A 14,933-nucleotide genomic window follows, 5' to 3' on the forward strand; every position below is an offset into this window, starting at 1 on the left:
GTAACCTAGTGAAACGGCCTAAACTTAATCCTCTCCAGAAAGCCATAGCTTCTGCTTGAATGACGGATGAAACACTTGCCACATGACTTGTGCACTGCAGTAGCAAGAAAGTAACATTATTACATTCTCTTTTATAACCACCAAAAATGCTCCAATTCCAGTAATATTCAGAAAAGCCCTGTCAAAATCTACTATTAACTTCATGTGTTAACCTTAAGAACGATGAGATCAATGCTTATGGACAAGGGAGTTAGGGCATCGACTAGATCAAACAATTCAGGTAGGGGTGAGTCAGGGAGGGTAATTTCTTCTGGGATACTTTGTTTAAAAGGCTTGATAAACTTATACATATTATAGAAGGGCTTTTTATGTTTTTATTTTACACAACTGACAATTTTTTTTACGACTTGTTAACTCAACAAGAAAATAATTGGTTTTATAGTTAACCGTTAATGATTTGGTATCAGGTCACCTGTGAAGAACGTGTTAACGAATCCGGTTGTTATTGAGTCACCCGTTAAGATAATGGGTTAACGAGAATGACATGTAAACGATAAGGACCAACCCGTTTGCTAGGTCTAGACATTAGACATGATAATTTCTTGTATGTTAATCCGACACGACCTATTAATGAGTCGAATCGTTATTGGGTCGTCTGTTAAGAACCAGTTAAGATAACGGGTTTGACACGATACGATCCATTAAAATAACGGGTATGACATGATCACGATCCATTTGCCAAGTCTAATCTAAAGTGAAGATCCAACAGTAGATCAATTGTCTCTTTTCCTGTGTCTCCTTGGTGTCATCTTTCTATGATTTTGGCACATATCCTATGAGTTGATTGAGAACTAGCTCTGTTTTAGCACTAAAAAATATTTATAAAAAAAAAGAAAATCCAAAATACCAGGAAATACGTTCGTGCATTGGTAATTAGGGCCGTCGCTTTTTCCCATCTCATCTCTCAAACTCTAAGCAAAATCCAGCCATAAGAGCACTCCTCTTTTCTCCTTTGTTATTCGTTCACAAGGTGAGCTGCGAAGCTCTACCTCACTCTTTATTTTCTTTGATGAACTAGACGGCGTGGAGAATATCAAAAGAGAAAAGATCACTCTTTTTAATTTTTTTTTTTTCATCAAATGTAACTTTATTACCAACGAAACAATTTTACAAGAGGCCCAATTACATCAAATACACAACATAGATATGAACTTTCAAAATATAACAAAAAGGGCCCAAAAGAAAGTTATGAGCCCAGAACAAAATAAAAACTGAAAAATGAAAAACCCTAACAACTTGTGACCACCGCCGCCTTGGAAGGATACCTACCAACTAGCCTGAACTAGCACCACCAACAATCACTTGAAATCAAGCCAAACAGAGCCCCAAAGTAGATAAAAGAAAAAGGAAAACTAATGAAAAGGGCTTGAAAACTTTGAGTTTTAATGATGAGGACAAAATAAAGGGTAAAATGAATAGTAGTAAGATTGACTTTTTAATGTAAAAATGTGGTTTTTCGTTAAAGTGACCAGTACCGTGGGCTTTTCGTTAAAACTTCCAAAGAAAAAGACTCTGACACCCTCCAAAGAGAACCACATAAATCGGCACCACAATTCAAAAGAAGCTCGCATGAAACAAGCTGCGACCAACAGTGCCAACAAGGGCAAACAGAGGAAGGAGGTGATGTTAACACCATGAGAAAACTCGAAGCTCTACGCACCTTCCTAGGAGCAAAAAACGGCGGTGTTGATTAGTAGGTGCAGATTCAGATTGTGGGTTACGTGAAAGATTGAGCCAATTGGAAAGGATAGGGAATAGAGCGTTGGAAATCATTGAGGTGGAGGCAATGGTAGGTCAGAATGGGGGCCTGGGTTGTGAAATCAGAGGCAATATAGAGGATGGTGGATAGGCTCGATCGGGCAAATGGGCAGAGGAAAAAGCAAGATGCAAGAGAATGAAAGGAATTTAAGGTAAGGAAAAGAGAGAGAGAGAGAGGAGGAGTAAGGGACTGGCACCAACACTAGCCATAGCTAGTATCAGTGGCTGCAAGGAGGAGGACGGAAGCTGATATACACTCACACACCGATGAGAAAACCCTCAAGAAGAGAGTCTCTCATGAAACGGGAGAGAACTTAACACAGAGTAGAGTGTGTATTTTTGTCTCCCACTTTTTTTCTTTTTAATCAACCCTCTGCTCCACTGTTTTTTTATCTACGGCTATTTGATATTAACAGTTTTGGTTTCGATTTTAATGTGAAATGTTGATATTGAGAAAGCACAAGAGGACTAGTTGGTTATTGAATTTCTTAAATGCCGGTTAATTTTTGAAAGATAAAAAATTATGTGAAATATGCAATGCATTGAATCCTTTTATTGGCTCGCCTCGGGCCCCTGGAATCTCAAGGCCAGCTCTTATGAAAACAGGGAGCAAAATGCATGAAATCTTAAAACCAATACTATGATGGCACAATACACAAAATCACTCTTCCTCCCTAAAAGTTAATGAGCCTTGAGGATGAACAGAAGAAATGTCTCCAACTAGGTTAGTTTCAGGACAATGAGCCAACTCGATAGAATTATTGTCTGAGGATGCAAGAGGTTCCGCTAGAAGCTCATCCATTTGCTTTTTTTATCTTCTTTTTTACATCGACAAGGGTTTCCTTGACCTTGCGTAACTCCTCGAGGTTGAGGCTATCCATTGGTGCTTTTAACCAATCAGGCCCCGAATGCTCCTTTATTTTCCTGTTCAGTTGCTTTCCCCTTTTCTGCTCAAATTTCACTTGTTCAAGTAAATGAGAGAAGCTGTCGTTAAGACCTTGCATAACTGGTTCTTTTGTAGCCTCGCTTTGACTGGTACTGGCATCAGGGTTTTGAAACTGATGAAACCTGTTAAGTACCGAATGAACGGAAGGGTAGCCAAAAGAAAAGGGCTTCCTTCCAAGTGAGAAGATAACCAGTAAAACCTGAACAGCACACATGGTGCAAAGCTCACTAGCCTTTTTGAAGAGGCTGGATCTGCGTTTGGAGAAAGAGACTTGCCGTGCATGTTGACTCTCAATCAACTCCATTTGAATCTTTTTGCGGCCCCTCATTCTTTCTCTACAAGCAAATGAAAAGGAGGCAAGGAAAATCTTGTTCGTATTGAATGGGAATGAAAAAACTTTCAGGAGAAACATGTTAATTTATAAGGACATTCTCTTCAACCAATTTGTAAATACATGCATGTTGCCTTAGTCATATGACAATAATGACATAACCTTTATCGTTTTTGACCACATAAAATGAAATTATCAAATATCGTAATTCTTCGTGAGCATACCAAAATACGTAATTTTGATATAATTGGGCCTTAAATTCCAAAACAAACTACCAAAGATATCTACAACGTGAAATGTGTGTGTGTGTCTATATATAAAGTAATTATTATGGTTGACTCGTTCTGTAACTTAAAACAATTTATCACGCCTTAATAATAAATATATCATTGTATTACAAATTTAATTATATAAACTAATGTAATGTAATATGTTAAAACGCAAATTCATAACGAAAGTGTTTGAAGTGGCTGGATAGCTATATTAAAAAACGAAATAATTTTTTTTATGGTTACATTTAAACCATATTATTGCTATCTCATTGTGAGGTTAAGTTCACTCCCTTCTCTTAGTGTAGATAATATCTTTTGTTTTAGAAAGAAAAAAAAAAAAAAAGTGTAATGCGGACCCACGTTCATAGGTCTACTGCCTTTTTTTATGTTTGGTTGGTCCAAATGCTGGATGGGAATATGGGTAATGCTAGGGTGACTAAATTAGTAAAATAAAATTTCAAACTAAATGATGTGTCACCAATAAAAATGAGCACGTTTATTAACGATCAGGTAATAATTCAATCATTAACTTTTATGTTATTTAGTTTACAATATTAAATTTACAAATTTAATCTCCGCATTACCCTGGGAATATAGATTGTACTCCTTTTCATAATATTTTTTAATGGTATGGTTTTGTGGATTCATTCCAACGTTTGAAAAAAACATTGGACTCGAGAAAATAATCATTCACGTGAACCAAAAATCATTGGATATTGAGGACTTGATACGTGAACACAAAGAGCCCAGTTTTACGGAAATACCCCTCTAGTATTCGCATAAATCCAAGCCCAAACTAATTGTTCGTCTTGGAAGATTTCGTAATTGACCCAGGTTCCTCTACCAAGAAACCTAGAGCTTTCATATTCATTCCATCTAATAAGTCTAACTTAGGGATAGCATGAGCTCTTGGGTCACACCACGTTGGTGTGGGTTGGAAGGTCATCTCCAACCAAATGAGGGTTAGATGACTCGTTTTAGACATCTGATCCTCCAAGAAATTAATATTTTAATGAACAGTGCAGGGACATATTTCTTAATTACCATCTCCAACCGAAAGCCAAAGAGCCATATGGCCAAACATAACTCTATCACAAAAAACCATCTCCAACTGATGGCCAAAGGGTCATAAGGCCAAACATAATTTATTATTTAAATTTAAAAACTACAACTTGAATTTATAATAAAAAAATGAGATTTTTTTAATATTTACATGAGGCGCTATAAGATAATATGTTCGCGTGCCACAAACAAATATCTACAACAAGATTTTGTTGCACATCTTTGGGCCAAAAGAAGCATGGAGTAGGCGTTTAATTTTTATGTTGTTAAATGTTTTTTTTTTTTTGTATAATTTTTATGTTGTTTAATGTTATTTAATGTTATTTAATATTATTTATGACACACCCTGACCTCAATCGAGACATGATGGTTGTCACATGAGGGTGACGTAACTATGTGCGCTGTGCGGAAGTGGTAATGATATGAAAATACGAATAAATAAAAACCGCTAGTTATCTTACCTTAGACTAACCTATAAGTACGAGTGAAAGTGATTAGAGTAAAGATACACACAATCAGAGCAGAGGTATCGAAGTGCAGTCCAGAAGACTAAGTAATAATTATACACAACATAAAGAAACCCTACATTGATGGATATCTGGCAGAAAATGTGAGTGGGCAAAAACAAAGCTTTTCAAAACCATTTATCTTCCCAAAAGTAATGACCCCTCACCGTAAAACTCGTATAAGTTTCCCAGGAAATAATGTTGTATACATATATAAAAATTATGCTCGAGAATAACAAACCATGTGTATGCCATGTCAATCATCTCAACCATGAATAAGTGAGCCAGGTGAATTGTACTAATATAAAGTGACATATCAGCTGAAGTCACCTAATGTGACCTGTACGGCTAGATCTATAACTCAACAATCAAATCAAATCCTGCACACGAGTCGGAACCACCAACGTGGTCTGTACGACAGGCTAGGTGTAAATAAATACGCTTAAGTGCTACGATCACATGAAGACTATGTGAAGTATCGCAAGTTACCTACGAGTCGGAAGCACCTAATGTGGTCTGTACGATAGGTTGGCACCTGCCTTGGATCCAAAGTGAGCATGTGTTGCGGGAGGTGAACAATTACATGAAAGCTAGGCCCTGACCTGGGGCGGAGCACTAACACCGGGGTGCATGATATAAATCACTAAATGCAATCTAACATAATCATACACAACATCATCACTACCATTAAAATATACTCACCTGAGGCTTTCCTGAGCGTCAAGCAGTAATATAAGGCGCATATATATATATAACCAAAAGCCCACTCACTGATATGTAGCTGGGTCGTAACCCCCAAGTCTCGCCTGGCTGCGCTCGTCCTCTGGAAACGTTTCACCTATATGTGAAACAACTATTTTAACGTTACTTTTAAGCACATAACCAACACTTTGTAATAACTTCTCATACGTTGCTCAATTAGGGTGTTTGAATATACCATCGTGGCCTGCTCAACACCACGAGCATCCCTATATTTTTAGAAAAAAATTTCAACATCCCACGTGCCCTTAAGCGTCGGTCAAGGCACGACCACACGCACTAACACGTGCTTGGCACACTGATGGATTTCCTAACAGCGTTAGGGAATATTTTGTTAAGTAACAGCATGTACTGTTAACTTTACCTGAAGCCGTTAGTATATTCCGTCAACTTTGATGGAATATTCCCCTTTCTTCTTCGGTGGTCTGCCGGATTCCGGTGCTGGTCGCCATTGCACTCGACGAAATACTAACCTTACACTCACAAATCGAGTGTAAGGTTAGTATTATCGTGTTTCCCTCAACCTCATGAGTCGAGCCATACCCTTGGTTTGAGGAAAGGACCACGGAAACTCGAAGAAGAAAGGGGAATATTCCATCAAGATTCGAAGGAAACACGATAATACTAACCTTACACTCGATTTGTGAGTGTGTGACAAGATTCGAAGGTCAGAGGTTTTGGTTGTACGGACTTAAAGAGGATTCGAGAAAGGAAGAGAGAAATGGAAAGAAGGTTGCACGTGTGTGTGTCCTACGGGATTGAGCATCTTAAATTGTCCTAAATCGTAATTGGGCTGCATGACTAAACTCATGCAATTTGGGTTCAACCTAATTTCCTCTCTTCCTTTGTAATTCTTCCACTATAATCCCGACTCAACCCTGAATTATGTCGACATTCTCATGATGTTGGGAATAATTTAATTATATCAACGGGAAAAATAATTTAAAATTTTCTATGTACCACCATGTCACAAGGCCCACGAGGGCAAAATAGACATTTCCACGCATTCGAGGATAAAATATATATTAATTTGGGACGGGTCGTCATAGTTTAATGTTGTTTCATGTTATTTAATGTTGTTTAATGGCTTAGGAAGTTACAGGAAAAAAATATTTTGTAAAAAAAAAAAAAAATCAAAAATCAAAAATAACGGCTAGTTGACGTGAGCTAGTTACCTTTGGCCCTTTTTGTCCAGTGGGGCCTATGAGTCCTTTGGCCTAGCCCTCGGTTGGAGACGATTTTCAGACTATTTTCGACCTTGTAGCCTTCTGGACCATTGAATTGGAGATGGCCTAAGGCACCAGAGTAATTCTATGCTTGTATCGAATTCGTTGCCTAAAACTCTTTTCCTAGTGTATTATACATCCCTAAAATGAATAGGAATGTAAAATAAAATTTCAATAGTACCCTTTACATTGTAAAATTGCATACTTTTAGTGTTTAAATAAAAAAATTGTTACTTGCCAATGTGTATAGAGTCAAATTAAATACGGTAAATACCAAAACTATACATGACAATATTTGGTAATTTCTTATATATTCATTAATCTCCAAAGTGGAGTATATATAGGAGTTACAATTAGTACTACATATGCACTTCGTCAATGTGGAACAACAGACTACTATTTACACTTTAACTATTATATAACTTGCAACACTCATCCTTAAGTTGGAGCAAAGATGTCACGCATGCCCAACTTGTCAAGTGAGTTGGAAAACACACTATTAGACATAGCCGTAGTAAGCACATCAGCGTGTTGATCTTCAGATCCTACAAATGGAAACATAATAATTCCAACATCAAATTTTTCCTTGATGAAATTCGATCAATCTCCACATGTTTTGTTCGATCATGTTGCAGTAGATTATGAGCAATCTCAATAGTAGCCTTGTTATCACAATGAAATTTCATAACACCCTCGGGTTTAAATCCAAGTTCTCTCAACAATTTTTTCAATCACAACAACTCACATACACTATGAGACATACCACGAAACTCAGCTTCAACACTTGACCTAGCCACCACTTTTTGTTTCTTGCTTCTCCAAGTAACTAGATTACCACCCACTAACGTAAAGTATTCAGATGTAGATCGCCGGTTAGTGATAGAACCTGCCCATCTGCATTTGTACACCTTTTGGCATTCAAATGACCAGTCTTGGAGAAAACCAAGCCTTTGCCAGGACATCTTCAAGTACCTCAAAATATGGATTACTGCATAAGCAACGTCAGGGCGAGTGTGAGACAAATAAATTAATCACCCCAAAAGCCTCTGATACTGTACTTTATGAGTAGGAACTTGATTCGGAAATAAGCCTAGGCGATGTGTAACATCCCACATCGCCCAGGGGAGTGGATCATGTAAGCCTTATATGTATATTCCCATCTCTACCTAGCACGAGGCTTTCTAGGAACTCACATGAGAACTTCCCAGTAGGTCACCCATCTTGGGAATGCTCTCGTGCGAACTCACTTAACTTCATAGTTCCGATGAACTCCGAAGCGAATGAGCATTGTAACATCCCACATCGCCCAAGGGAGTGGATCCTGTAAGCTTTATATGTATATTCCCATCTCTACCTAGCACGAGGCTTTTTGGTAGCTCACTAGCTTCGAAGTTCATCGGAACTCTGAAGTTAAGCGAGTTCGCACAAGAGCAATCCCAGGATGGGTGACCTACTAGGAAATTCTAGTGTGAGTTCCCAGAAACAAAACTGTGAGGGTGTGGTCGAGGCTCAAAGTGGACAATATCGTGCTACGGTGAAGTCGAGCCCGGGATGTGGTGGGGGCCTGGGCCAGGATGTGACACGATGATTCTTCTCAATCGGAGTATCAACAGGTTTGCAATCTAACATACTTGTTTCAGCTAACAAATCAAGAACATACTTCTATTGAGACAGAAAAATACCATACTTGAATCGTGCAACCTCGATTCCAAGAAAATACTTAATTCACCTAATTCTTTCATCTTAAATTCAGTAGCTAGGTATTTTGAAGGTGTTGTACATATTTCCTTCTTATCATCACCAGTCACTATCATGTCATCAACATAAATAATCAATGCAATTAGTTTACCATTTTGTTGCTTTAGAAACAAAGTATGATCTGAATGACTTTAGAAATATCTAAATTTCTTTATTGAACTTGTAAACCTCCCAAACCACGCTTTAGGAGATTGTTTTAAACCATACAAAGCCTTTCGTAATTTGCACACAACAAATTTTTCAAGAGATATTCTGATACCGGGTGGGAAATCCATATAAACTTCCTCCTTGAGATCATCATGAAGGAAAACATTCTTAACATCAAACTGCAATAAGGGCCAATCCTAGTTTGCTGCTAAGGATAAAGAACACACATAGTATTAAGTTTGGCAATAGGAGCAAAAGTCTCCTGATAGGACACCTATAGGTTTGAGTATAACCCTTAGCAACTAATCTGGCTTTGTACCGGTCAGTAGAACCATCTGCTTTATGCTTAATAGTGAACACCCATCAACATCCAACGAGAATTCCTTTCTAAAGTTTCCATCTCAACATTCATGGCATTAACCCACTTAGGATTAGACAAAGCATCCTGCAGTTTTGTTGGAACTAACACACTAGATAGCTGACATATATAAGGTGCATATAGTTTGAACAAACAATGAGTGGACATATAATTGTTGATAGGATACTTGGCTTTAGCATGCATATCAGGCTCATATTGTACTTTAGGTTTTCCACGATTAGCTTGTGGAGGCAACTGATAAGTAGAAGAATTATCAAAATTTACCACAAGTGTGTCACCATCTTGTACCAAACCGTTAGAAGAATCATCACTTGACAAACAATCATCAAGCAACTCGTTAGACATACCAACAATAGGCAACTGGTCATCAGAAGGTAATTCGTCAGACACACTAACAACATGCAACTCGTTGGGCACATCCGACCAGTCGTCGGTAGAAATAGTCTCGGGAATGACAGTTTAACGATCACTACCTATAGTTGACTGGTCAGTTTTACGCAACATAACAGGTTTTGTCCCCAACTCTTCCTGTAGCTCATCATTCATACTATCTCTTCGAATCTGTACTTTACTCATCCTCTTTCCCTGAAATGGAGAGTCGAAAGAGGGCTTCACAAAATACGGAACTTCCTCATGGAAGGTGACATCCATGGTAATATAAGTTTTTTGACTTGGAGGATGATAACACTTATAGCCTTTCTGATTGTTAGCATACCCAATAAATACACATCGGAGAGTATATGCATTAAGTTTACTCCGCTGATTAGAGTAGACATGCACATATGCCATAAACCCAAACACCTTTGGAGGAAGTTTAGATACAGAAACAGGAGAAACATGTTTTTGTAGCACATCAAGCAGTGTCTGAAAATCAAAAACCCTACTTGAAACACGATTTATCAAATATATAGCAGCCATGACTACATGACCCCACAAATGATTAGGAACACATTTATCCAACATCAAGGAGCGATCAACCTCCATTATTTAATGATTCTTCCGTTCGGACACACCATTTTGTTGGGGTGTAAACAGAGTAGTCATTTGGTGAATAATACCGTGATCATGAAAAAAGCATGCCAAAGTGACTCACATATTCTCCTCCATTATTAGACTTGAAAAACTTAACTTTGGTCAGAAACTAAGTAGACACCATTGCACAAAATTCTTGAAGAAGCAAAGGGACACCACTCTTATTCTTCATCAAGAAGACCCAAGTTAATCGAGTACAATCATCAATAAAAGTAACAAACCAACAAAATCCATTAGAAGTAACCTTCATCAGACCCCACACATCATAATGTTTCAAATCAAATGACAAAGTAGATTCAGAATCACCCAATTATCTTTCGAGTTTGAATGTCTTGAAATAACAATACATGGTAGTTTTCTTATCAACAAAAGATTGCACTTAACATCACGACTAAGTAAAGCATGGACCGGTGATAAGGTCGGAGTAAAGGAAAAATGCCTTCACCCTTCATAAAGGAATGTGCTCCATTTGCACTAGTAATATACAGATCACAAACATAATCATGTAACTCATCAAACACTCTGGGATCACCAATTACATGATCAGTGGCCCTAATATCAATTATCCATATATTGTGCCACCAAGATGCATAACAACGCTATGATTATATTGAGCCATTTAGCTAAACCACGAACAATAAAGGCACAAAAGATACACAGCAGAATTAAGACAATTTACCAGAACAATGTAGCAGAATCACTATTCACGGCACTATAGTAGATCACTGTTCACACACTGCAGCAACAAGTAAAATTAAATATGGTAAATACAAAAATTATATATGACAATATTTAAGAATTTCTTGTATATTCATTAATCTCCAAAGTGGAGTATATATTAGAGTTACAATTGGTATTACCTATGCACTTCATCAATGTAAAACAACAAACTACTATTTACATTTTAACTAATATATAACTTGCAACATATACAACGTTAGAAATAGAACCATTTGTCAAAAGCACTAGATAAAATTTTATTTGCACATAATAATATTGTTAATTTGGTAATGTGAAAACATCATGATCTAAAACTTATTTCAAGTTCAAAGAAAATATCATTCTAAAACCAAAATGAACATTAATTTAAAATAAAACCATTTAAAGTTTTAAACATGATCAATTGGAACAATTGTTCCACCCTCTATTTCTTGAGATCTTTAGGGAGACTGAGGAGAAGGTTCACCATTTGTGGTAATTTAGCATCGTTGCCTTTTTGCATTTCATCTCTCAAACTCAAACGAAATCCAGTCATACCCTTTCTCTTTAATATGTTCTCTTGTAAATCCAAATAACTGTTATAGAGGTGAAATAAGTTTACATATTCTTGATAAGCCTAAGAATTCTAACCCAAGGTCGACTGGCCAAAGGTAATCAATATCCCTCTACATGCAGACATGTCCAAGAAAGTCGCCAACATACATGTTACTATTCAATTACATATCCGATTGGCTGTAAATTAATAATGCAACAAAGAATGAAGTCAAAGAAGATTTACTTACAAGATTCCTTAGCAGGTAATGAAATTAATTTAATTTCACAAGTCATGAGTGACACTTGGAAACATATCATGGCTACCTAGATTAGATAGAGGTATACACAATATAATCATGATACTCTTTTAGACCTTGATTGTATTACAATGCCATTTGGTTCTTTTATCAACCCTATATCGATCAAGTGATTTGAAAAAAAATGCCAAATCACATGTGAATATTTTGTATCACCATGATGCATTTCATGTTGAAGTGGTTTTGAAAAACGATAGCAATAATTACTTTGGCTAAATATTTTCGAGATGAATTTTCAAGTGGCTTCTAGAAATATCTCTTTTTATTGAACAATTACCACAAAGATGATACCTTGTTTGCACATTCATATATCTCAATATCTGCTCTCCATGTTGATTCTCTATTGAATGCTTCTCTATCCTGCTTTCCAATTGCACATTCTGCACACACTCCAACTTCTATCAATTCTGGAAGTCCATATACCATTTCCTTCTGTTTTAATAATTGCATATTGGAGTTCAAATGCCCCAACCTTCTATGCCAATTCCAAGCATCATCTTGAATTCTAGCCTTCCTTGCAAGTGGGTTTACATGAGTAATGGAAAACGCCTACTACCACTTATTGGAACTATTGCCACTAAGTACACCAGTTGTTTGTTCAAAAGTGCCAACCATATCATCACCAAAAAAAAAAGAAAATATACATGTTGAATCATATGTCCTACGCTATACTCAACAAATTTTCTTCTAAACCTGGTACTAGCCATACTTCCTTGAAGTATGTAGTCCCAATGTTGGTTTCAATCACCAAGTTTCCTTTACTACTAGCTTGCACTAGTTCACCATTTCTCATTTTTCACCGTGAATGTTACAGACTCATCAACATTGATCAAAAGTGTCTTTTGAGTTGTCCTGTGGTTAGTACGCCCACTTTCAATATACTAGACACTAGGCTTGTTTTTCACCACTTTTGCAAAATTGCATGCATAGAACATTGAAGCTTCCTCCTTTATATTTTTAGCATGATTTTCAAGTTGATTCATCTAGTTATTAGCTAGGGGACCAAACTTGTCATACCTACGGCACTTAGATTTGCCATATTGAACCAACAAGTACCATAATACAACTTGTCACAATACTTACAAGCTTCTTTTGAATTTTCCTTGTTCACATTGTGTTACACCACTACATCAATTTTATCACCAGATTTAAAACTACCTTTCTTATCTTTGTTCCAAGTTTTCTTCTTCTTAGAGCTATTAGCTTGTGAGATATCTCTAGGATGAATGTATAATACAGTTTTTCTCCAGAATTGGTGTCATCCAGCCCGTGTGCTACCTTGGACCTTTTTGTGAAGGTTGTGGCTCAGTCTATTCCCATGTGCCTTAGGAGTTGTATTCTCCTTCCGAAACACTTTTGTGACGATTTGAACCGATTGGTGGCTAATTTCTGGTGGAACGGATCTGAGGGAGAACGCAAAATCCATTGGCTGGCGTGGGATAAACTTTGCGCTCCTAAGTCTGATGGAGGACTTGGTTTAAGGAATTTGTATGCCTTCAACTTAGCATTGCTGTCTAAGCAGGCGTGGCGAATTATTAATGAACCAGACTTATTAGTAGCCCGGGTACTAAAGGCCAAATATTTCCCCTCCTCTTCATTCACAGAAACTCTAGTAAAACCCAATTGTTCTAACTGGTGGCGAAGTATATGTGTTGCAAGGGATGTTATCAAGCGTGGTGCCAGATGAAGGAAAAGAAATGGTAGCTCAATCAAAATTTGGGGAGACCCCTGGATATCTTTCCCTAACTCGTTTAGGATCTTCTCTCCTAAGCCTTCGGGGTGCCATGCGGAGTATGTCTATGAGCTCATGGATCCTGATTGCAAATCGTGGAATCTGCAAACTCGAGTCTCTCTCTTCTCTCACACTGAGATTGATTTGATTCGGTCTATTCCCCTTAGTTTTCGGGATGTGGATGATCGGTTTATTTGGCATTTTGAGCCAAGGGGTGTTTTTTCCATTAAGACGGCATACCATATTGCTAAGGGCTGTCTTTTTCCACCCATGAAAGGTGCTTCCACTTCAGCTATCGTGAATTCCTCTTCGGCACTGTGATTCAGGATTTGGAATGCAAAAATACCCCCAAAGTACGTTTGTTTGCTTGGCGGTTGTGCAGGGACCTCATCCCTACAAGTCTAAATCTCTCCCAAAAAAAAAAGGATCCGCTGGATATATCGGGTGTTTTGTGTAACTCAAACATGGAATCTAGCCTCCACCTCTTTCGAGACTGTTATTTTGCAGGATGCTCTTGGATCTCCTCCTTATTGGGAGCTTTACCACGTTTTCTTGAGCCTTCATCCATGATTGATTGGCTCTCAAATCTTGCTGATAATCTTTCAACAACTAATTTTGGGATGGTTCTCATGATTGCTTGGGCTATTTGGAATTGCAGAAATTCCAAGCTTTGGAATGATACCTGCGACTCTCCAAGCTTGTGTGTTGCAAAGACTATCACTTGGTGACAGGAGTACACCAGAATTAACTCCACACCTGGGTGTCCTCGATGTCTGCTATCGGCTCCACCAAATGGTCCCTGCCTCCTACTGGATGTCTAAATATGAACTTTGATGGGACATGGAATGAGGCTGAAAAGATTAGTGGTGCTGGTGTTGTTATCAGAGATGATACAGGGAACTTTGTTGCGGGTTTTTGCAAAAATTTCAGGGACATTTTTTCACCCATTCAGGTGGAGACGTTAGCTCTCAGAGACGGTGTTGTTTGGGCAGCGACAAGGGGTTTTCATAAGATTGTTGTTGAAGGTGATTCTCTTCAGATTGTTGGGGCTCTCACCGATGCTTCTCCAAATTTGTCTACCATTGGACAAATTATGGATGATGTAAAGCATTGGCTTCCCACAATCACTGAAGAAGTTTGTACCCATATTCGTCGCCAAGCAAACACCGTAGCTCATCGCCTTGCCCGTTTTAGTTTGAGTGTTGCAAATCAGTGTGACTGGTTTGACAGTCCGCTTTTCGTTGCTGCCCTCCTTCTCAACGATCTTTTGTACGTAATTCGGTTTTTCATTGGACTGTCTCATCTTGTTAGCTTATTAGGTTGAAGGCATTTTGGCTTTGCTCCCTTTTCGATGAAATAGCTGATGTTGCATTAAAAAAATAAATAATAAATAA

General features: G+C 37.8%; 1 protein-coding gene across 1 annotated transcript; it reads right to left on the reverse strand.

Annotated features, from left to right (window-relative positions):
- Positions 1–2,612: 2,612 nt before the first annotated feature.
- Positions 2,613–3,092, reverse strand: LOC137747891 (agamous-like MADS-box protein AGL61). Its single transcript, XM_068488023.2, has one exon. The coding sequence runs from the start codon at positions 3,090–3,092 to the stop codon at positions 2,613–2,615; it is 480 nt and encodes a 159-aa protein (XP_068344124.2).
- Between the last annotated feature and the right edge of the window lie 11,841 nt (positions 3,093–14,933).

This window comes from Pyrus communis, chromosome 2, assembly GCF_041283825.1.
Source record: "Pyrus communis isolate YQ-2024b chromosome 2, ASM4128382v1, whole genome shotgun sequence".
In the NCBI taxonomy this organism is placed as follows: Eukaryota; Viridiplantae; Streptophyta; class Magnoliopsida; order Rosales; family Rosaceae; genus Pyrus; species Pyrus communis.

Bases quoted from the DNA above. Each gene is read 5' to 3' on its own strand.
- LOC137747891 (XM_068488023.2), bottom strand. From the start codon at position 3,092: ATGAGGGGCCGCAAAAAGATTCAAATGGAGTTGATTGAGAGTCAACAT.